Source organism: Emydura macquarii, unplaced genomic scaffold (assembly GCF_026122565.2).
Source record: "Emydura macquarii macquarii isolate MOO-44397 ecotype Brisbane River unplaced genomic scaffold, CSIRO-AGI_Emac_v2 contig_2422, whole genome shotgun sequence".
NCBI lineage: Eukaryota > Metazoa > Chordata > Testudines > Chelidae > Emydura > Emydura macquarii.
Genome location: NW_027132559.1, coordinates 2,599,804 through 2,624,400, shown reverse-complemented (window position 1 = coordinate 2,624,400; position 24,597 = coordinate 2,599,804). Strand labels below are relative to the sequence as shown.

The 24,597-nt window shown below is 39.7% G+C and overlaps 1 protein-coding gene across 2 annotated transcripts in view; it reads right to left on the bottom strand.

The window, feature by feature from the left end:
* CPNE4 (copine 4) overlaps window positions 1-24,597 on the bottom strand; it is a 323,296-nt gene that overhangs the window by 101,542 nt on the left and 197,157 nt on the right. For both annotated transcript variants that reach the window (XM_067561613.1, XM_067561614.1), the window contains exons 6-7: window positions 20,952-21,035; window positions 15,634-15,723 (exon numbers count right to left, since the gene is read on the bottom strand). In XM_067561613.1, coding sequence (XP_067417714.1) covers window positions 15,634-15,723; window positions 20,952-21,035 — 174 coding nt within the window. The remainder of the gene's footprint in view (window positions 1-15,633; window positions 15,724-20,951; window positions 21,036-24,597) is intronic.

Below are 24,597 nucleotides of genomic sequence, written 5' to 3'. Positions count from 1 at the left end.
ACTGAATCAGACTGACATACAGTTGTGTGTTTAAGTTGCCAATTGACATAAAAATCATGTTTGCCCCCAAAGAAATATATTTCAAGGCAGTAACTATGCTATAAAACTGATCTTCCACCTGTGTGAACCTCTCTTTTCCCACCCATACATACAGGTGCCAGGGGTTCAGATGCTTTTGTTTTAAACTAAAAGATGGATTAGTTTGAAAAAAATAAACAGCCTAGGCTTAATGAGGAATTACTTTAAAAAGCCAGATTTTCAGGAATTTGTGTCAGCCACTGTGCATGCAAAATGTATGCAACAAATGCATATGTACTATAAAAGAACTGGGTAGTATCCTTTTAAATAGTTTGGGAGCCTTCTAATGGACCTCCCTGTGTTCCCTGCAGAAGCTGGCAGAATCTAACCAGAGCAGCAGTGTACGTATGTAGCTAAGTTTGTATATTTATATATAAAACAGGAAACACAATTATTTTAAACTGAACTGCATCCACACAGTGTCCTCATATTCCTAATTCTTTGATAAGAGACAAAGACACAACAGCATATTCCAACTGGTAATACATACGTGCAATTACCATCAATATGTGTGGTCTCTCAGATGGTCGAGTCCCTAATCATTTAGGGCTTTACAAATTAAAATCAACACTTTGAATTCCACCTAGAAACCTATTGGCAGTATTGATGTAATGTGATTTCTTTGACGCGCCACTCAATAGGCACATAGCTCCAATCTGTACACGCTTCCGAAAGGTACCGTGTGTCGCCCTATTCAGAACACATTACAATAGTCTAGTTCTGAAGTGGGCAAGGCATGAACAATTGTGACCAGGTTGCCATCCAAAATTAAAAGGCTACATTCGTCTAACCAAGTGCACACTTGCCTACTATGGTTACCTGGACAGCCAGAAATGTCTAACAGATATCACATTCTCAATTAGAATTTTAAATGGCAAATGCTTTACTTCAAATTTCTTGATATCCTTCACCAACCTTTCCAGCTGTTTCTTTCAACCCAGAAACACTGGGACAGTTTTTCAGCTGGTGTAAATTGTTATAGCTCCACTGATGCTCTGTCCCATTGCCTCTGCCTTATTGAAACTGGGAGACAGTACACTAACCTTCATCCAAACCCCAATCTCAGGCAAACAGTGGGTTATCCATTCAGTTGCATCTGCCAGGTCAGAAGTGATTAAGAAATAGAGCTTGGTGCTTCTGGTATTTTTACTGTACCACAATCTATGTCTCTTTACTAATCCTTCCAAAGGACATGCTAAATAGTGGGCACAGTGTGAAATATTAGACTCTTTCAGTACCCATAAAGGACAGATCTTTTAGGACACTGGAGAAATTGCCCATCACTACTCTCTGGAAACTCTCAGAAAGAAAATAACAAAGACACTCAAGAACATCTCTGTCTATATCAGCTGTGTCAATAAAATCTCATGGTCAGCAGTATGAAAAGCAACTAGAAGATCTAGAAAAATAACAGATACTTTAATATCATCCATTGCTTCTAAAAGATTAGCCACCAATGCTGTTCCTGTCCTACTCCTATGCCTGTAACCTAAGTCCAAGGAAATCTGAGGATTCTAGGAAACACCCAGAGATGACCAACCACAACCTTCTCTGTGACCTTTCCTAAAGTGGAGGATTAGAAATAGGTTGATAGTTGGAAAGATAGCTAGTTAACATCAGGAGATGATTTCTTGAGCAAATAAACCCTCAAAATAGTTTCTTTAAAAGGAACTGGCTTCTTGACTTGCTCTTCACCCTAACAGGGAGACATGGATAAGTTCTACCAACAATGGGCCCTATACTTCCTTGTTGGTCTTCACCAGCTAGGAAGGACATAGGTTCAACCCACAAACTAGAGTATGAAGCACCACCACTTGCTTAAACTCAAGTACAGTAGACTAAATGGTTGCCCTTTCAGATGCTGACCCACAGCATCCACAGTAGCATGTGACCTCACCCACAAAGTAATAAGAAAATGCTGTACATGGAGAAAAATTGGACTCTATAAATCAGTAGCAGTGACTTCAAGCTATCAACCACTCTGAACAATTCTGCTGAGCAAGACTTTGCAGATACCTTGGTGGAAATGAAGAATTCTTTCTTCACCAGCCACACATAAGACTTCAGAAGTTCTATGTTGCAGCTGGTATGGATTATTGATGGTATATGACTTTAAATGGACAGATTCCCTGGAAGATTTAGACATGAACTCACAAAAGTAAAGAAACTGTTAGTTAGGATTGCTTTGCCAAAGCATTTAATTGGTTTTGTGGGTTTATGCCTGCGTCTAAATGTTACTTTATTTTGGTGGGAGAGGAGTTTTGTTTAATATTTTTTATCTAAGATGGTAACATTTGTTTCTAAACTTCAGTGCTAAACAACTGTACAGTTATGGCAGGGTCTGCTCGCTGTTATGGGTATTAGAAACATAGCAATTACAGATCAAGAAGCATGTTTAGGTCATACAGTTCATCTTTCAGCCTATGTGGAACCAAATCTCTTTTCCAGTGCTTTTTCCAGTTTCATTTTAAATGGGCCCAGGGATGGGGCTTATTAATTTATCCACTACTGTGCTCACAAAGAACCAGATACCTCTGATTTAGATCTGACAGAGCAACATTTATGGAGAGTTTCTTTGTTCCATTTCAGGGAAGTGTTGGTTAATGATAACTTTGAAAGGGGTGTGGGAGGGAAGGAGAGAAACACAGTGTGAGAATTTCTCAAGAAACATTTCTTATATCAGTGCTCTTCATTGCAAAACTGAGGAAGAAGAAAGCCAGTATTTATTCACCAAGGGAAGCAACCATGCACTCTAATGCAAGAAGAAAGCGTACATAAATTTAAAAAAACGATGCACAAACTATTGGAAGTTTCTTTCCATTTTTCCACAAAGGAACAAATACAGAAACACTTTTTGGAGGTCCTAGTCTAAAAGCAGCAAAATCACAATTCAATTTTGCCCTTCATTCAATTTTTGTTTACTTATTGGAGCCCTTATGCCCTTGTTCCACACGCTGAACAGTATCTGCAACGTCAGGAAGAAGGGTTCTTCCTTCTGTTCCCAAAGCTTGTGAAACAGTAGGGCTCTGGCAGAGAACTGAAAGAAAAGCTCCTCTCAGGCAAAAGACGGAGCTTAGGCCTGTCAGGGTCAGTCCAGGAGAAAGAACAAGATCCCGACTCTTATTGTTCTGTTAGCAATTCAGCTTCAGCTATGTGTAGCAGTTACTCCCTCCATCCCCTACTGCCAACTTGAGCAATTTTGGGTCCTTGGAGATCTGAAAATCAGCTAGTTTCTTTCTAACTGTTACATCTCAGACAGACTCTCCTTTGTGTAATCCACATGCACTCCAAGTTATTATTATAACAACACTTGCCACTTACACAGTCCTTTCATCTTCAAAGCACTTTACAAACATCAATTAACCCAGATCTAGATTATTAATTAATTTGACAACTAATATGCTATATATGTGGCAGTTGTAATAATGATAGAGCCTGATGTGACTACTGTTAAGGTCATCAGCAAGACTCTTCCCTTGACTTCAAGGAGAGTTGGAGCAGGCCCACTGCATGGTGACGATTATCATGAAACAGCCTCTTCAATACACTCTAGAGTTTCTTCCTTGTAGTCTAATTTCTTTTTCATAAATATAGGCTAGGAAGGAAGAGGTAGGAGAAGATTCCTGGATCTCTGTGATCTGTGTCTTATGGTGAAAGAGGCTAGAACATTGTGGAGAGTCAGGGAGCACAAAGGGCTGAGCAAACTACTGATAACCACCATCTACTCCTCTGTTCAAGAGTCACGATGCATTTCCTTCTCCTTTGAAGTCCTAGTGCCCACCTCTGCTGCTAGGTTATAATCACAGACCTAAGAGAAGAGGAAAGACCTTCTGGACATCAAGGACAACAATGAAATTATGCTGTATGGGAATGTGGTGTGGGCAAACTTTTGGTGCACACCACTGGGCTCAGTTAATCTTTATCTAATTATGAATATATGGTACTCTTCAATTATAGGATACAGTTGGCTGTACATATGCAGAGAGTAACTTGTTCATTTCATTCCATTGTGCAGTTTTCTAGACTATTTGCACCTTAATTCCTGGACCCACCCTGCTTAGAGATTATGGAGAATATTTGATCAGTCCTCAACTTCTTCATACAGATCAGTGACCAAAATGCATTGCTAAGATTAATGAATTAAGCCTGCAAACATTAAAAACCAATTGCTGAGTTATAGATTAACCGGATCTGACAAAATGGGAAGAGTCGCTGTGACTGATTGCCTACAACCACTGGAGACCTCATGAAGAAAAACCAATGGGTTTTTGAAATGCATAGCCATAGAGCAGTACTCCTGTAACCATGGGTATGCGGACAGATCCTGTAACCACGGGCATGCGGACAGAGAATGAGAAATATGAAAAGATAAACATTTAGAAGACTAGAATGTTAGCATGGTGACATACATGCGAATCAGGACCTATCACTTTTGTACAAGTAGGCCTGAAGATAACCGCAAAAGATATGAATTTTGCGGTATGTTTTTTTCCTTTAATTTTTCTACAATCCTCAAAATAACTAGATCATTCTTTGAGGTACCTGTTCTGAAACTCTTGTTCTTATTGAGTGATACTTATTTATATGAATTGTCTCATTGATTTTTTGTCAGGTTTCTGTTGCATCAAATACATGTGTAGACTCCACCCCACACCAACTCCTAAATGATCCAAAGAAATGCACATTTTCATTTTGACCAGTCTAAGGGAATCTTAGATGAAATTATCAAGAAGCACATCCTATGTCACAAAGAAACTTCCCTGAAAACTCACAACAAAATTTCTTCATTGGGACTGCCAGTAACAAAAATACTTCTCATATCAGTCCATAAGAATTAGTCAGTAGTCAGTCAGTCAAGAATCTCATCTAATGAAAGAGATTTACTGTAAAAATTGTTTGAGGGATCTTCAGGCCTCATGTACAAAAATCATAAGGCTTGCTTCTCCTTGCACTTATTGTTCAACAGTTAAGCACCAGAATGACACCATTGGAGTCAATGAAGTAACTCCTTACTTACACTAGTGTAAATGAGAAGGAAAACACTGATTCAATGAGATTATACATGTCACTAAGTATTTCTCAATGGAGTAAAAGCTACAGAAGTGATCCTGAACCAGGTTTAACTGACAACATTCTGTTGTGTAAATGAAACTATAACCCTCTGCTAGGAAATTACTTCTAGACTATCTTCTGGTTTTGGTTCTGGCTGTCACTTTGATTCTACATGGAATTAAAACAACAACAAAACAAAAAAAGGAAAATGTGCATTCTTTGCAGGAAAAGCATGAAATCCCTAGTTTTTTTAATTGCTTTTTCAGCTTGCAATTTCCCTTTTTCTACCTGGCATTTAAAATCCTGCACAAATATTATAGCTGTTGACCATACACCATGTCTTGTTGCATTAGCACTAGAATCATACATGACAGCTAAAACACAAAAGAGTAAAAGCACTAATGGATTTGTCAGAACGCATTACTTATTGCTTGTCACTTAAGCTTTACTTTTAGCCTTCTTCATAGGTTCCACTAGGTTAACTTCACCACTGGCTGCTTTCAGAGATTTTGAGTGTTTATTGAAGGATTAGTTTACAAATACCTACATTAACAATATTGTAGTCAGGTATTGAAGGTCACTATAAGCTTATTACACTAGAAAACATTCCAATGATATCTTAGACAAATATCAAAATAATCATTGCTGTTCGCTGTTGCTTCACATGGGCATCCAGTACATTTATGGGCCTTACAAAAAAGAATTTCTAACGATCCAAAGAAATCCATGAGATTCAGCACTATTGAACAGCCTAAAAGAAATTAAGGTACAACTACTCTGCAAAGATACACAAAGGAAATGTCCTGAAAATCCACAATACAACACAGCCTAAAAATTGACTAGAAAGAACATCTTGGAAAGATGATTCAGGTTAAAATAATGAAATTATATTAAAAGGCTAATACTAATACCTGTATCCTGAATGATGATAAAATCTACATTTCTAAGATAAAACTAACTGTGGAACCTCCTCTATAATTCATGAGTGATGAACCACGTATAATGGTGTCAGCCAGGCCGAAGAGATTATGAAATAAATATTATTTATTTAAACAAAATATAAATCTGTTTTAAGAAGACAGTGTTAATAACAATCAACCATACCATCTTAGCATGAAAATTCAGTTTTAGCTTTATCAGAGCCCGTCGGATTGAAAAATGTAGTGCATTATTATTATTTATATAGGCTCCAACTCTGCAAAAACCAACGCATGTACAATGCATCTCTTGGATGTTCTAGTACCATAGATGTGCAAGATGTTCTACAAAACAGATGGAATCGCTGTCCTGAAGAGATTAACACCCAAAAGATCTGAGTCTATTAACTTTATGCTGAAGAACAGTACTTAATTCCATGAAGAGACCCAATGAGGTCAATGCAAAAGAGAAGAGTGAGGGGGGATTGGATAGCAGCCTTTAACTACCTGAAAGACGGTTTCAGGAAGGATGGAACTAGGCTGTTCTCAGTGGTAGTAGGTGGCAGAACTAGGAGCAATGGTCTCAAGTTGCAGTGGGGGAGGTCAAGGTTGGATATTAGGAAAAACATTTTCACTAGGAGTGTGGTGAAGCACTGGAATGGGTTACCTAGGGAGGTGGTAGAATCTCCATCTTTAGAGATTTTTAAGATGCAGCTTGACAAAGCCCTGGCTGCAGGGGGCTGGACTAGATGACCTCCTGAGGTTCCCTTCCAACTCTAATTTTCTATGATTCTATAATGGGCCTACACATGTGGGAACTCAATTCCAGACTGGCAAATCAAGGACTAAAAGTAAGAGTGGCAGAAGCAGGCCACACAATCACTTAATCTCTTATGTCAAAGAAAGGGCAACATTTTCAAGAAAATTAAGGTAATCTATCTTTCCTATGCAATAGTATCTGGGCCTGTTCCTGTTCATGTTAGTAAAGAAACACACATATAAAAGTCACAGAATCAATGCCTTTAAATGATCAGACTATAAACTGATTTGGGGAAGGATCAATTCTTATAGAAGTTTATAAACAAAATAATAATGCTGCTAATGCTTCACAGTATGGATGAGATTTTCAAACACACAAATGTCAGGAAGATGGCTAACTGCCATTAGTGCTTTTGAAAATTTCCCCCCATATATTTAATGCAGGGAAAATAGGAAGGTTTACTCTAATTGTACACTGTGGAGATATATCTCTGATTTCCCTCTCTTCTGCTTTTAGTACTTTACTTTTTGTCCTGGTTTCCTCCCAGTTTTTGCATGTGTCCTTTCAGACCACTCTCAGTGCATTCTCCACAATATGCATTCCCTGTAGAGTACATGATACTTTTTATACTGCACCACATGTGCTCTCCACTGTTTGTGCATAATGCACACTCTTCTGTGCCTCCCCAAAAGTTTATTTACTACAGCACCTAACGTAAAGGCGGCAGTTTCTAGTTTATGTAACCAAACAGCCTCTAGAAGGAGAGGAATCTGGTACTGTTGGATGGATGAACAGATGACAGAGAGTAGCTCCTTATTATGCAATACTAGGTTCAAAATGCCCCTTTATTTAAAGTGAAAGATCTCATAGCAAGATGTCAGTCACAATCAGACCACATTTTAGGTGCCAACATTCCACAACTAATGACCTTCAGTGTAACTGCTTGATAAGGTTTAACATGTAAATGAAACTGCTCTCAAAGGGATCATGTTCTCATTGAACCTTGTAAATAAATACTCATATGAACCGATCCTTATTCTTTACAAAGTAGGAAGGAAACACGTCAATTTTAGCTCAAAGGACAGAGTCCTCTGTCTCAACATGCATACAAGTGTGCAATACCAAAGGGAGTTACAGATCATCACTGAGGGGTGACTTGACCCCAAAACGGTGTCAATGTCTGTGAAGAACAGCTCAGTGATTCATAAATCTAATACCCCATTAACATAATACCTTCAGGAGTAGTAATTGTGACACAGTAAAATGAACTAAAGATTTACAAACCATCCTGATAGGAATAAATATAAAATGTTCTCTGCACCATAACTGAATAGGAACGATAAAAAAATGTTTAAAAGCTCCACAAGGAATCTAAAATTAACAGACTCTGGAAAATAAACCGACGAAAGAGTTTTGAGGGAAACTATTTGCTGGTTGTTCTAATCTTGCTGACCTTGCATGTCCTATCGTTTTAAACACAACACATCTTTTGTTCAAGAACGTTTCAAATACCTGAACAGTTCTAAAGCTGTTGTGAATCTAAGATCTATTAAAGGCAAACTTTTGAAAATGAGCTACATTGTTTTAATATGGTTTTGTGATGTTAATCCCTGTTCCTCATAATTGGAGTCAAACCACTAATCTCAGTACACATGTGATTTCAATGGCAGAGATGAAAGGCCAGGACATGCAATGCTCTGCACCACTCGACATGGTGCAGAGTATTGCATGGTGAACTGCACAGGCTATTGTAACTCTTCTGTCATCAGGGATCCAAAGGAAATAGGTTCCAATGAGTCATTGCCATGTGTCGATTACTGGGCAAGTCTCTTCCATTTGCAAATTTTATACAATCCTATAACTTCCCCTGAGCTTTTCTGTTTTCTGTTTTCCCCACAGGCTCCATTTAGAAATTTTCAAAGTGATACCAGAAAGAAATAGCTAGTACACATACAAATTTATCCAGCCTTAAATTATTTCTGTGCGCAGTGTTCAGACTACCTGGGCAAGTGGCTGTGGCTCAGCCAGCTGGAATACACTGAAAGCCTCCATATTTAAGACTGTGAAGGATTTTTTCCCCCAGTACTTCGCAGAAATATATCACTTTAAATGCTTTGTTTCACTTTAGAAAATAGAAAGTTGCTTTTTTCATAAATGCTGTATTCAATAAATTGGCACAGGAAATTTGTGCTGAATAGTAGAATGCGTAGGCAATTTATAGTGCACCACAAAAATGTGTACAATACTACAGAATCCCCAAATTCCTTGTTCTGTTTTGCTGTCTGCTGTTACAGGTCCCAAGTTATGGTCCAAATGGAAAGCAAATGAAATTGTAATTTCAGAAGTAATACAGTCCTAGAGACAAACAACTAATTTTTGGAAACCTCTGTACCACACCAATCTAGTCTTGTAGTCCCACCTATCTAAGAGGTTTAAGGACCAGAACTTTAAAGAAACTCCAACATGGATTCTTATTGGGGATATACAATTTTGCGCTCACAATTAACAGTAACAGTATTTGTAATTAATTGCTATCACTTGATGATTATTGGAAATACCTGATTTGTGGGCACAGGCAGATACTTAAGATTTAGATGTCTAGGATTTGTGCCTGCAATTATTTACATCCAAAAAAATACAGAAAAAACAAAAGCTATTTGTCAGGGCCCATAACATAGGCTGTCTGACTAGTGGTCAGAGCCACGATTAGGGTCAAGGTCATGCCCAGGGTCAAAGCCAGAGTCAGCAACTGGGGTCAGGATGAATAAACATGGACAAAGTGTGGTAACAGGAACAGGGTCAAGTCATAGTAGCAGGAACAAGGAGCAGAAACCAGGTGAAGAAGCAGGGTCTTGGTGACAGAGGCCTGGGCAGCGACTAGTTGTTCAGACAAGAGAAGTGACAGGAACCAGAAGCATTGGACACCACCGGGTATAATCAGCAGTCTGCTGTTTGTCATTTGGCTTCATTAAGTCAGCAGATGGCTCTTCTGGTTGTGAGGAATTAGCAGCAGTTTCCCTCATCAGCCATTGCAACTCAGTGGGACAGAGGATAAGGCTCCCCTCTTGGCATCCACATATGCCTGGGTTTGAGACCGGGAGGGCCTAACTCCCACACCACAAGGCCACCTTTCTTAAAATGATGCCTGTGGAAGGCCTATACTTTTGCAAGGGCATGTACATGATGAGCTGGCTTCCAAGCATGTTCTTCGGGCCCACAACCCTCCCAAATCAATCAGATAGTACAGGGTCACTCTGCACATTTGGGAGTCCAGGATGTTGTGGACCAGCTACTCCTCATTGTCTTGGTCTTGAAATTGAACCAGGGCTGGAGGTGGCATATGTGCCCTGGGAATGGATTGTCACGGAAAAGCTTCAGGGGGGAGACATGGGAGACTGAAGTGGATCTTCCAGGATCAAGGAAGTTGTAATTCAAATGCTACTGGATTGATCTGCTGAGTAATAGTGAAAAGGCCTGCATACTGATGCTCTAGTTCATGCGCAGGTCGGCCAGTCTGTTGGTGTTTTGTGGATAGCCACACTTTCTGGCCTACCTTTAAAGGCAGAGCTCCTTGACAGTGTTTGTTAGCAAGGCATTTGTAGGCTGTCTTGGCTGCTTCCAGGTGCCTTTTAGGTTGGCTTGGGTTTCATGAATGATCTGTACCAGATCAGAGGCAGCTGAAACCATTGTGGACAAGAGGACAGAAGAGTGGAAAGGAGGATAAAAGCCATAGTTAGGATAGAAGGAACTGGATCAGATAGAGGCCTGTTCCATGTTTTTATATGTGAATTCAGCAAGCAGAGCAGTTGTTCAGGAAGCAGTGCAGATATTGTTTGAGCATCTAGTTGATCCATTCTCATTGGCTGGCTGAGGGTGGTGCACAATGGATGTCCAAAGCCAGACAACTCCTTCCAGAACCTGGGTACAAACTCGGAACTCCAGTCTGTGATAAGATGATCAGGGAGGCCATGGAGGCGGAAAATATATGCAACTAGAAGGTGTGCAATGGTTTCCACAGTCGGGAGATGTGTGCATGCTACAAAAGGGGCCATGTTGGTGAGTTCATCCATGAGTCAGTATGGTGTCGTGGCCTTCAGATTTGAGTAATTCTAGTCAATTAAAAAACCACCACCACTAAGACTTATATGTGACCAGGCTCAGGAAGACATCAAGGCCTGCTCTGGGGGATTTTTGTTCGAGCACAGGTGTTGCAGGACTTGACACAAGACATAACAAAATCCTGCATTTGTGGCCACCAGAACGAATATGCTACAATGCACAAAGTCTTGGATTGTCCAGAATGACCTGCCCAGAGCATATTATGATGTATGCATTGCATTTCCAGCTCTGGGGAATTGTTGGGGGCATATAGACAGCCATGGACATATGGGAGTTAGCTGACCCAAGAATGGTAGCATAAGGTGGTACTGGGGAGACCCGTCTTGGATTAGGTTACAAGTTTAAAAAAAAAAAAAGGATTGTTAGGGAGTGCTTCTCAAAGCATGGTAAGTAAACCCAAGGGTACAAACCCATAAATGAAATGGCATGGTTTTAATATGTTGGTGGTTGTTCTTCAGGGTTAGCAAGTTCTATGTATTCCCCTTTTTGTGAGAGGGCACCAGCCTTGTCATTCTTGTTGCCTGAAAAATACACGATTGTGAAACTGAATCTCAAGAAGAATAGGACATGTGTGTATTGGAGATTCTTATGGTCAGTTAAGACTAGGATGGAGTGTGTGGCCCCCACAAGGTAGTGTCACCAAGTCTCCAATGCAGCCTTGATAGCAAGTAATTCTGTGTCTGCTAATTCATAATTGAATTCCGCTGGGCTGAGTTTTCATGAAAAATGTGCACATGGATGCTTCTGGTTCTGGGGCTCCATTCCTTGGGATAGTAGGGTCCTGACAGCTGTGTCAGAGGTTTTAGCCTCAAGGCCAAGGATTGGTCAAGATCAAGGTGGACATGAAAGCTATCTTCAGGAATTCAAAGGCCTGGTGGGACTCTGGGGGCCAGTGAGACTTTGCAGATTTATGGAAGAGGGCAGTTATAGGGTCTGTGACTTTTAAAAAATGTAGAATAAACCCTCCTATAGAAATTGGCAAACCCAATGAAACTCTAGATGTCTCCAGTGCTCCGGGATTCAACCCAATCTTGAATTGGAGATACCTGTTGAGGGCCCATCCATAATCCATCTGCTGACAGGATGAACCCCAAAAATTTGACAGGTGATTGGTCAAATACATGTTTTTCCAGTTTTGCATATAACCTGTGCAGTGCAATCATGTAAGAACTTTACGGACATGGTCGTGGCTTGCTTGAAGTGATTAAATGATCCTCAAGTGGGCCTCCTCTGGAGAGAGGATATCCTGAAGCTTCTCCCAAGATTTACAGAACAGATCTTAGTTGCCTCTCTTTAATATTTCAACATTAGGGCACCAATTCCACAAAACACTTAAAGATGTTGAACTTTAAGTTGTGTATTAAAGCATCCCTATTACAGATATTTGGAGCTAAGAAGGTGTTTATGTGCTTTCTGAATCGAGACCTGGGAGCAGGGATGCATGTTCCATTATATCTTCTTATAAAAAGGCAAAACACCCAGGCTATCATTTTCTTATTTGGGTGCAATATTTAAATCTAAGTCTATATTTGGAACCTAAATAAATCATCTAATTTTTACAGGTGATAAGCCCCTGCAATGCCCACTGACTTCAACTATCCTTCAAGTCACCTTTTGGCCATCCCTGAACAGCCGCTGCTTTTTCCTTTTGAAGCTCTACATTGCTGTGTAATACAGAATAGTTTGTTTATCTGGCCTGAATTTGAAAAATCAGATCTTTTCGTATTAGGGAACTAACTCATGAATATTTAATCTATTCAAGAAATGTATACAAAATACAACCTGGAAAGAAAATAGAGTCATTGTTCTGACACTTCACATTACCGTCAGCCCACACAAGCAACAGTAAATAACTTCTCCACATATTTCTTCATTTGCATTAGAAAGCCTCTTTAGTCAATAACCTTTTTCTTATATGTAATTTAAAACAGAAGCAGTTCTTCTCCACTGCTTATTCTGTTTCACCCATACAGCTCTGTTACAGTCCCAAAGGATTCTCATAAGTATTTGTTCAAACTGATCTGATCCCTGAAGAACTTGGAAGTGCGGGAAAGATCCTGTATGACCCCAGCTTCCTGATGTTGCCCAGAATAACTTTTGAATTTTTCTCCTTTTCACCATCTAACATCTGTGTAGCACATATGATGTTATAACCTCACCTGCATTGGCCTCCTTGTTCTCCCCTACCTCCTCCATCCATCTCATCTTCTCCTCTTCCTTGCTACCCTCTTGCTTCCCCACCTTCTCTGTTCCTTTGACCCTTCTTATGCCTCCAAACTCCTCCCTCCACCATTTCACTGTTGCCCAGCATGCTTACCCCCCAGTAATGAACAAAAACCCCTGAAGCAACCACTAGCATCTACCTGCATACTGATATGGCCACCATCATCACACATACATCACTAAAGTTATTTAATACCATCATGATTATAAAATCACAATCACCATATAAATGCACAAACCTAAGTGACCTTATGATTCCTTGTCCCCTTTTTTCCTAAACCATAACTCTTCCCTATGCATCTGTCTCCTGAATAATTAGATTAAAAGGTCTTCAGGAGAGAGATTAGACTTTCTATTTATTTATATGGCACCCATATTTTGGGGTGCACAGTAAATTAATAACAATAAAAGTCAACTTTGTCTGTGGAATACCTAGCTTCTGATACTGATACCACAACAGCAGAAGGCTATGAGAAATTGGGTGTCATGGGCAGAGAGGGAGATGAACTTCAGGAGATGAATAGAAACTCATTTTGACCATTATTGGACCTTATTTCATAGTGGAGAAAATGCAGCTCAAAGAACAACCAAATCTAATTAAAAATATGAACCCACATCATTTTGGATAGAGGAAATATTTTATAGATTTTTAACATTTCATATGTGTGTGGAGGGGTGGGGTGTGTGTATATATATCTATATACAAATAATACTATGAAATAAAGGAACATTCTTTAACAATATCAAAATCAAAACAGGTTAAATTCAAATTTAAAAACAGATCTGTAAGGGACCACATTATTTCTGTATTATAAAAGAAATATTGCAACGTTTCTATCATAGTATTGGGGACAAGTTCTCTGTTGGTGTAAATTGATGCAGCTCCATTGACTTTAATGGGACTACTCACAGACAGAGTTAAACATGATCTGAAGCATTTTCTGGATCACGGCCATAATGCCAATCACCTTGCAGAATCACAAAAGGAGCTGGTCGCCACTGCATTTCTGGAGAAGACCTTGTTTAACCACCATGAAAGAGGTCATTACTGAACTGCTACTTATTGATTCTCCTCTGCTTTGTATCTTGCATATTCATATACATCTATGCAATGTGAGGGCAAATTGGGTATAAAAGTAACAATGTGAATGGTAGACTTTTTCATTCCCACCCTGCACAAAAGTAAATGGTTACAAGGTGCAAGGCCTTGGAGAACCAGACCCTTTATATTTTTCATGAAAAAAATATCAGTTTTATCCAACAGCTCCCAGAAAATTCAAGGCAAGCATTCAAATGACTAACGATAGATTTCTAAGAGATGAATGAATGTATGACACAGCTCTAAGAAATCACAATGTGGGGGAGAACAGTTTTATATGTCATTTGAAAGCGAATATGAAGCCTTAATGGAAGCTAACATCAAGCAAAATGTTAGGCTAAGAAGACCACTACCAGGAAAATAGAGAGAGAAGGGAGCTTTCTACTCAAGTCTAATGTCTCATGCGTAAGGACGGGCCTAACATCTTCACAAACCCTTTCCAAAATCCAATCAGTTACCAGTTATAATGCACCATTTCTAATAGATCTACAGATTTCATTAGCAAAGTAGAAGGGGATGATTGCTTTCTGGTGCCCTTCATAATCTTGGAATTCCCCTCATGATTTACAGCACTCTAAGAGCAACCTGATTAAAAGACGTGGAAACATGGCCCCTGCCTCGATTTAAGCAGAAGTATCAAGAGGCAGATGAGCCTCCCCACCACTAGCATGCAAGGCTCTCACCACCGGTCTGTCTGATGACCGTAAGTGTGGTGCTACAGCATCACATATTCCTTTTTGATCATCTCAGTTTGCATATGTTGACAACTGTATTATTATATAAGTTCCCCTGTTAAGCAAAGGTTGTTCATCTGTGGGAGCGGGGAAGCAGTGGTTAGATGGCAGCTTCCTTATTAGAATATATTTCCACTAGATGAATAATTCTAGTTATAAATTCTCCAGCAGCATGTATAAACTGGTTGGCTCATACGTCCACCTTATTTTCCAGGTTACAATCAGAACATAAGAACAGCCATACTGGGTCAGATCAATGGTCCAGTTAAACCAGTATCCTGTTTTCTGACAGTGGCCAATGCCAGGTGTGTCAATGGGAATGAATAGAACTGGTAACAGTCAAGTGATCCATCCTGTCACCCAATCCCAGTTTCTGGCAACAGAATTGCAATAAGAACCATTGCAATTCTGTTGACTTAAGTGGGGTTTCCCTGGAGAACTCACAATGTCAGACATGGTAATTAGCTAAACAACTTGGATTACCATTGCTGAGCTTTTCTATATGATTTGACTAATCATAATCCAGATGTGTGATCAGCATTGGTGTCAAAGGAGAAGGCATTGTGAAGTTGCAATATTTCATCAAAAACTGGAAACAAAGTTTGGTTTTTTAAAAGTAAAACTATTCCATGGTATACACAGGCCTCTGACCTTTAGTCTGCGATCCTCGTCCCCGCTGCACAGAGAATTTACAGACACTTTAAATATTTTCCAGGCTGGATTTAGGTTATTCATCACAACCTGAGAATAGAAGGGAAAAAAAAAAAGGAAAATGCTTGACATTTGCATGTTTCAAATTTGAATGCTAAACAATAACCGTGACTTTCAATACAGTACGTTAATCAGAAAGGGAAAAATGTGTAGAAAGTAAATCTTTAATCCATCAAATTAAATGCACCATATTGTTGGCAATGTTTTTGCAGCAATCCACTGGACAAGCAAAGACCATTCTGCTTAATTAAATCTTTTGTTTGTATACTGTTATGCTTTGACTGCAAAAAGCGAGAATTTATACAAAATAGGCCCTGATCTAAAGCCCAATGAAGGCCACAGGAGTCCTTTTACGGATTTGAGTGGGTTTTGGATGAGGCCCTTAAAAAGTAATAGCTTGAGCTAACTAAAAGCCCTGTGCATTAGACCCTTGAAAATGTTTGAAGCTTAAAAAGGTTACGTATCACACAAGTACTTTTTACTGACATGGTGACTGCTGACTCGTTAATTACCCAGGAGCAAATCCTGCCCCTGCCGCCAACACATGCAATGAGCCCTGAATGCAGCAAAGTCTTTGTTGTTCTACCGAGATGTAGAAGAAAGTAGCTCAAGGGCCCAGACTGGGCTCAAGGGCCCAGTCCTGCATGCCACAGGACTGTGTTGAAGTGGAAGTACCAGTGGTGGAAGCGACTGTGTCTGCAATAGCAGCAGCATACTCCAGCCCTGTGTATGTGGGTGTGGTTCGGTGCAGGATTCCACCTACTCTGGCCCCATGAACCTTTCCCATGCATAGCCCATTTTCTCAGGCTTTTTGTTAGGGACAGGATATGATCAATGGTATATTCTGTACCAATTAGAAAGTTAATTATATGGTCTGAATTCTGGACTCAGACTCTTGCATGTGGCTCCCACAGAATGCAATGGGAGGAGCTGATCCTTTTGTTCTTATGTTGGTAAAACTCCCATTGAACTTAGTCATGGAGCAAAGACTGTGGGATCAAGCCCAAAGACACTAAAAAGGGCAAGAGCCACATATGTGAAATCATGAAAAAAATATAAAATGGGGTATCAGCCAGCAGAGTGTTCCATCTGAATAAAACAAAACAGTCTTGAAGGCTAGGTTCTTCCTCCAGGCTTCGGTTTCCTGAAGGTCTTGGAACGTACACGGCGCAGCCTAATTTATGCCTAAGGGAAAATAGCCAAATGAGGATGGACAGAAGTAGTCTTCATTACAGAGTGCAGCATATATCTTCTCTGTAACATGCTGCGTGCATTATGCCTCATAAAATGGCAGCTCTGTTTTCAGGCAGGCAGACTCCTATGTTTTCTCTGTACATTTCTAAGGCTACGTCTACTCTAGGAGCCAAGGATGTGACTCCCAGCTCATGTAAACACATGCTGGGTTCAGCTGAGCTAGTGCACTTAACCTAGTTGTGTAGCCAGGGTATTAGAGGCAGTAGCTGTGGTGCTGAGCACAAACCCTGTGGCTATGTCCTCGGCATGGCTAGCCGGTGCCACCCCAGGTACGCGATTAGCTTTAGCGTGCTAGCTCAAAAGACAGTCAGCACGAGTATGTCTGTGTGAGCCAGGAATCACACTCCTAGCTGCAAGCGTAGGTACAGTTGTAGTCTTAGCAGTTTCATAGGTACATGCATAAAACAATCGGATCTTATACCGCCAAAAAAGAGAAAAGAAAACCCAGATCCATATTATCACCTCAGGTAATTACCACATTATCTGCCTGAGGCCAGGGCCATGAAAAGACTTATCCATTGACTGAAGTCAATGGGACTACTCACAGTGCATAATGTTAAGCACATGTGTAAATTTTTGTAGGGTTGGGACCTGAGCATAGAGTCCTCCTGGCACCAAAGCATTCCCCTTCTGTCTGCTATTTACTCTAATGTAATTTCCTGCTTTCTTCCTGGAAAGCCTGGTTGACTTGTAGTCTCTAGAGTTCCCTTATCATCTTCCCCGGAGCACCTGTGCAGGAGAAGGAGGAATCTGAGTTGGAGTTAATCCTTTGCTTGCTGGTGACCAAATGGGGATCTGTAGCCTGTGCATAAAAACTGACCTCTCAGGAGCAGTCATCATTTTAAAAAAAGACATTTTACAAATAGTCTTTTTTTAAAAAATGCTGTGTTGTCTGGGAACACCTTGCATACACAAATACAGAACTGAGTACTTTATGTAAAAGGAAAAAGTTGCTTATAATGCGATAGCTTTTTTTCTTGTATGAATGATATTTTGTATCCCTATAGGATTCCATTATTCCCCACTATGTTCTTCTTTCTCCTACCTTCCCAAAGTCCACCCACTATTCTTTTTAGCTTGTCCATGCTCAGTTCTCCCTCTGCAAGCCAAGGGGCACTCTTTATGACTTCATCTGGTATCTCAGTGTGGCAACAGAGAGGTGTTATTACCTTTGTATACAACATTGGTCAGACCATTACTGGAATAATATGTCCAGTTCTGGTCTTCACACTTTAAAACAGATGTTGACAAATTGGAGAGGGTACAGAAAAGAGCTACAAGAACATTTGAAGTCTAGAAAACCTGCCATACAGTGAGACATTTAAGAAGCTCAATCAATTTAGTTTATCAAAGAGAAGGTAAGAGGTGACTTGATCATGATCGATAAGTACTTATACAGGGAGAATATTTCTGATAGTAGAGGGCTCTTTAATTTCGCACACAGCGGCATATCAAGATCCAATGTCTAGAAGCTGACTCCAGATACATTCAGACTAGAAATAAGATGCAGATTTTTTAACTCTGAGAGTTATTACCCATTGGAACAATTTACCGAGAAATTTGGTGGAGTCTTTGTCACTCAAAGTTGTAAAATCAAGAGTGGACGTCTTTCTAAAAGATATGCTCAAGTTTAACCAGAAATTCTGGGCTTGAGGCAGGCATTACTGGGTGAAATTCTATAAATTTTGTTATGCAGGAGGTCAAACTAGATGATCATCGGGCCCTTCTGGCCTTAATTACTATGATACCCTGCCACTTCACCACCTTCAGCTTATACATGAAAGTAGCAACCCAGTTCAGACAAGTCCACCGAATGAGTCTCACTAGAAAATCCCAATGTGGGCTTCAACAACAAGAATCATGAACATTTTGCTTCAATTAAAAAAAAAAGTATGAAAACTGAGTGAAAGCAATCTATGCCTTATTGTGCTGTGATGGGTAGGTACATATGGCAGCTGGGAAAGAGGGGAGAGTAACATGGTTATATTCCACAAACTACCTGTGCAGAGCAGAAGGTGACATGACAACAAGGTAGAAGGCCAGTAAGAGAAAATGTAGTGAAAGTTTCTGAAAAAGGTGGGCTAAAGAAGAAATGACTCTTTAATTCAAACAGGCCCTAGCTCAAAAGTTTTATTCTAATAGCAGCAAGTAGCAACTGAACGTGACAGACTCAGGGTCTGTAGAGGACCTTGCATGGCTGCTTTTCCATCTCCAAGTGATGCAGAAACATGTATGTGAGTTCTCTGCACTAGAGTAACGCAGAGACTCAGACTTCCCTCTCCTTGGATAACCCTCCAAGAGGGCATAGGACACCTGTGCCTATATATCAGTTTTGGGCCCTGGTGCTGCTCCTCCCCCACTTCCTAGCAGAATTATTGTTGGATCCATTACGTCAAGGAACACCTGGCTGATGATGCAACCCTACGCATCCCATCTGTGTACAAATCTAAGGGCCACAAATCCAGGCCACAGTTCATTGCCATGGAAACAATACTGACCTCATGACCTGGGAACTAAATGAAACAGGCAGGAGAATCAGCTGAATAACAAATAAGAAAAACATCAGTTCACATGCAAATTGCGTGATAATCGGCCATATGAGAGAAAGAACAGGCAGAATGGGTCCCATGGCGGCTTAATGGGGCTGTGGGGAAAACATGATATTGGTTACACTTTGTCTCACTGTCATAGTGGCTCTTTAAAAATAGTAACCATTTCTGACACACAGGCCCATTGGTGTTCACAACTCTCTGTCAGCAGCTCTTGTCAGGCCTGACAAACTCACTACATCTAACATACTGCTGTCATAATATTTGTCTATGAAAAATATCATGTAAGGTGTCAAATGAAAGCTTATCTCATACTGCTCATCATAAGCATTTTCAGATGTATGAACAGGCGTCATCCAAGAAGTTGTACGAATGCACTACAAACATTTAAACCAGGTAAGCCCGCAAGGTAGATCACCACGTTTTTCCCAGACAAAGGAATGCTGATTTAACTGTCTGCATAGGTCTCAGATATAAATCAAGCATTGTGTAAGTCAACACAAAGCAAGTTTCATTTGCATATTAAGTCAACAGGAGAATGAGAAAGTCAATATGGCATCGGCACACCAAAGCACAAACAGCAGGGGAAAAGAACTTTCCCTGGGTCTACACTTCAAAAGTTTTCTAGACTACTATAAGGATGAGGAAAGGGAACCCTGTGATGATCCATTACTGAAGGAGCAAAAAGGACAGCACTTTTTGTATCCATGAAAGCTGGGTTCTGGTCCAGAGGGCTGGAGACACTGGGAGGTTGCTTTAGGTGAGAAACTTAACTTATACAAAGATTTTAGCCTGCTAAAGTTATGTTTAGTTTCCTAGGCGCGTGTTGTATTTTTGTTTTATTTGTAACCATATCTGTTTCTACTACCCTTATTCAATATCACTTCAATCTCTGTCTTTGTTAATAAACCTATCCGTGTTTTATCTTAAGTGTGAATTGTTAGTTGAAAGGAGTAAGCTTGTATGTACACTGTCTCTTAAGAGGCAAAGGACTTGGTAATTACTGTGTTTCTGGTGACAGATGCTGAATGCACTTTAAAGGGGTTCAGGGACTGGGGTGCAGCAAATGTTACCTGCAAGGCAAAATAAAGACTGGCAGAATCCTGAGGGAGTTTGTCTGGAGTGGCTAACAGACTAGGGTGACAGAGAGTTGTGTAGTTCTGGGTACCCTGAGAAAGTATCACACCATCAAACACAATTATATGAGGTAAAATAAATTAAGCAGGCATCTGAGGTTCCAAGAACATTCTCTTCTCACTCCCAGCAGCACAAATCAGGAGTAGCTGTACTGAAGTCAATAGTTATACTAGTGTGAAACTGGAGGGAAAGGAGTAAGTAGGACCTCAGTGATTAAATGGGGGTGGTTGGGAGTGTCCTTTGAAATGGTAGAGAGAAAACTATTCCTTGCTACAGGCCAGCTGTGCCCCGTAAAAGTAAAACCAGCCCATTACTTACCTCAGTCCTGTGAACGAGCTGCTGGGTTGCGTCGTCATTCATCCGGAAAATCTCAAGAAATGGATCAGATTTGCTGAAAAAATCCTAAAATAAAATTCAGAGCACTTTACTCTTGACACCTATTGGTGTGTATCCACAGCATCCCTGTGCTTCCCTGCTAATGAAAAAGAAAGCTAATTCTGTTTCGGTGAGACCACTAGGTATCCCAGAACTATCTTTTATCTTACTCGTTTCACCAAGACTTACATGATGCTTCCGCTGGTCTCAGTTTGGCCATTCAATCATGGCAATGGGCACTGTCTGCATAGGTCTCAGTATTATGCATAGTATTATGGCCCGCTTTCTCTTTTATTGATAACTTCCCCACTTGCACACAACCTGATTCTGCAAAGTCAAGCCTATCTAGCTGATTATTTAAGAGGTTGGTCATTTAACACCAGTTTTATCATGTTAGGTAAATTGTACCAGATTTCCAAGGCGTTACACCATGGATGAATTTAGTCCTATTTGGATAACCCAAACAGAAGTTCAATGGCTGGGACATTATGCTATTGTCAACTAACATAAGCACAGACAAGCATACTTGGTGAAGTATCCTTAGAGAAGAGAGTCCTCATAAGTATCAAAGATGTAACTTAGTGTTTAAATAATAAACAGAACAGGGGAAAAGGGAAGCTGTGGGATGCTCCTAAGTGAGGGCAAATCCAAAATATCTAATAATTGAAAATTAGCCTTTTTGGACACTTTGGCTCAGAATCTCAGCTGTACCATTATGCATTGCATGCAGCTGATCATGGGGGAGGGCTGCAAAATGTTTACTGGAGTCTCCCATCCTGGATCCTGCTTCTAATAAAGTCTTAAGCATCTTTTGGGCTGCTGTCTATCGCCCCAAAGGACTGCTACTAAAGCTGTCGATGGTCAGAGCACAGCATCATTCCGACCATGGTCCCTTTTCTCTCAACCACAACCTCCAACTGGCCCCCTTTAGCAAGGAATCCCCAGTTAGAGGGTTAAACCAGCTTTCTAACTGCAGCAGAAAGCAGCTGGAGCAGGGGCAAGGATTTGGCCTATTATTTTAGATGCACTAACTCAGTGTAGGCGCTGATCCTGCAAAAATGTAGGCATGTAAATAACTTTATGAACCTGCATAATTTCATTGAAGTTAATGGGAGTAGTCATAAACATAAAGTAAATGGTGGTAAGAGTCTGCAGGATCAAGGCAATCACAATGCAGGCATTTTAAAAAAAGTATTATTAAACCGAATATGAACACAAAAGCATTTATGAATCTTTGATAAAAGTAATTTCAAGGAACCTCTCATCCCAAAAATTCCTCTGCAGTATTGAAAATTCAAACAGACCAACAACATTTTGTGAGTACAGGAGAAAAAGAAAACCGGAAACAGACTAAAACAAGTGAACAGAATCAATACAGTTTCACTCTAGTTCAGTGTCATGAAAAAACTAAAGAATTGGCTTAAGAAGAGTGCCCTAAATACATTATTTTTAAAACTATGCTGTTTTAATAATCTAGGAAAGAAGGATTTTTAATTTATGAATTTTAGCTTATGGTACCTCCTTAAATGCATAAGTAAAGTCCAATTCTTTCTGAACCTATATAGTAAACATCACTCGACATTAAAGTTCCTTAGTAACAATTCAGAAGAATTCTATGTGAAGAAGCACTTACTGCTAAATGTTTTATGAAATCTTATTTCATAGTTCTTAATGTTTTCAAACCACTTCAGTTGTTACAGTATGTCTCACAGCACGTTCAGCTTCATGAGCAGTCCTCTTTCTGTAAGATGTATGATGCAATAAAGGTTTAATGTCTAAGTGTTTTAATAATGTTAAATGATTCATTAAGTGTGTGCTAGTGATATAATGCATAACGTTCTTGCAATACGAAAGGCAGTTACATAGTTTTAACATAAGCCCATGACTTATAGTTTTAAAAGCAGCTAGTGGATTTTGTTAGCTCAAATTTTGGGTACCCAACTTGAAACATCTTCAGGAAACTTGATTTGCAGATCATGGATGCTGAGCACTTTCTAAAAATCAGGTCCCTTTCAGGTGTCGTAAGTTGAGCACCAAAATACCAAAATCATTAGCCACTTTTGGAAAATTAGGTTTATAACTGCATTGCAAGGATTTTTTTAACAATGTACAACTAAAAGTGAAACTGTCTTGTATTTCAAAACACATCACAGTCTGAGAATCTTTTTTCTCAAGTTAATTTCCCCAGAATGGGAAAATGATAGTTTGTCTGCTTGAGTGCTCAAAAGTGATTACAGCATTCAATAAATGTAACTGCTTGCTATGGTAATTCTGAGGTAGCTACTAATGTAATGCAAGCATTCTAGAAGTGACTGTTTTACTGTGAAGTGTTTTGTTTCATTTCTTGAAACAAAGATCTGTCATTTGAGCTACATGGGTTTTCAATAAAACATGAAATTGTGGCTATACTTTCCAAAAGTGTACTATAAAATATTATCTTTATTGGCCCAATTAGGGCAAATTTTGATATCTGCAGGATTTTTTTTAAATACTTTTGCATGAGATGCTACAACCTGAAGAGAAATTGATAGTTTGCTTCACTTATTGTGTTATCCTCAATCTCCACTGAAGCTGTCTGAAAAAATCTTCACCACTGATTAAACTAGCAACGGACCCTTTTTATCTGTTAAAACCATGCTTCTTCTTACACCCAGTATTTCTATTATAAACAAGGTAGCTTTTTTTAAAAATAACACTTGGCATTTTGAAAAGGGCACTAAATATTCACTCCAAGAATGAGCAATATCCAAACTAGCAGAGGTGTTTTCCCAACTGGGCCACCATCGCCATCTTGCAAATAACTCTGTGAATGGTCTTGTGGTTCCTTACTATTTAGGGTACTTGCAGGAGGCATGGATTCCCATCACACTTGCAAAATGAGTTCCAGCTCTGTTTTTCAGCGAGAAACTGCAAAGCTGGAACTCATATGCAAACTTGACACAATCAAACTGGGGGTCTGAATAGGGACTTGGAATGGTTATCTCATTACAAGAAGTAATTGTCACTGTTCACACATTCTCACCTTCTAATAAATGGTTGTAAATAAGCCTCATCTACTCTAACTGAATGGACTTTGCTAACACCTACCCTCCCCATTGTTGTTCCTTATCCTTGGATGTATATATATACCCCCTATCTGATTTCTGTTTCTTGCATCTGAGGAAGTGGGTTGCAGCCCACGAAAGCTTATGCCTGCAGAAATTAAATTTCTTAATCTTTAAAGTGCTACAGGACTCTCATTTTTTTTAAGTTGATAGACACAAACAAGTCATGGAGGCATGTACGCTAGTCACATGCACACATGCAGTTCTGACTTGCATGTGTTCATCATGTGTTTTGTGTGTGTTAAAGTGTGCATGCATCTTCACAAACTTGGAGTAAACTGTAGCAGTGATTGATCCAGGCTTAAAGGACCATAACATTTGACAAAGAGTTACGTTGCATCACGGCACTCATCCTTTTCCTGTGCTGTTTGAACTATTAGACTTGTTAAGTAATCAAATTACTGGCCCATTAATGATAATAATTAATAATATTTTGCATAAATAGTGCTCTTCATCTATTGATTTCAAGGTTCTTTATAAAACTG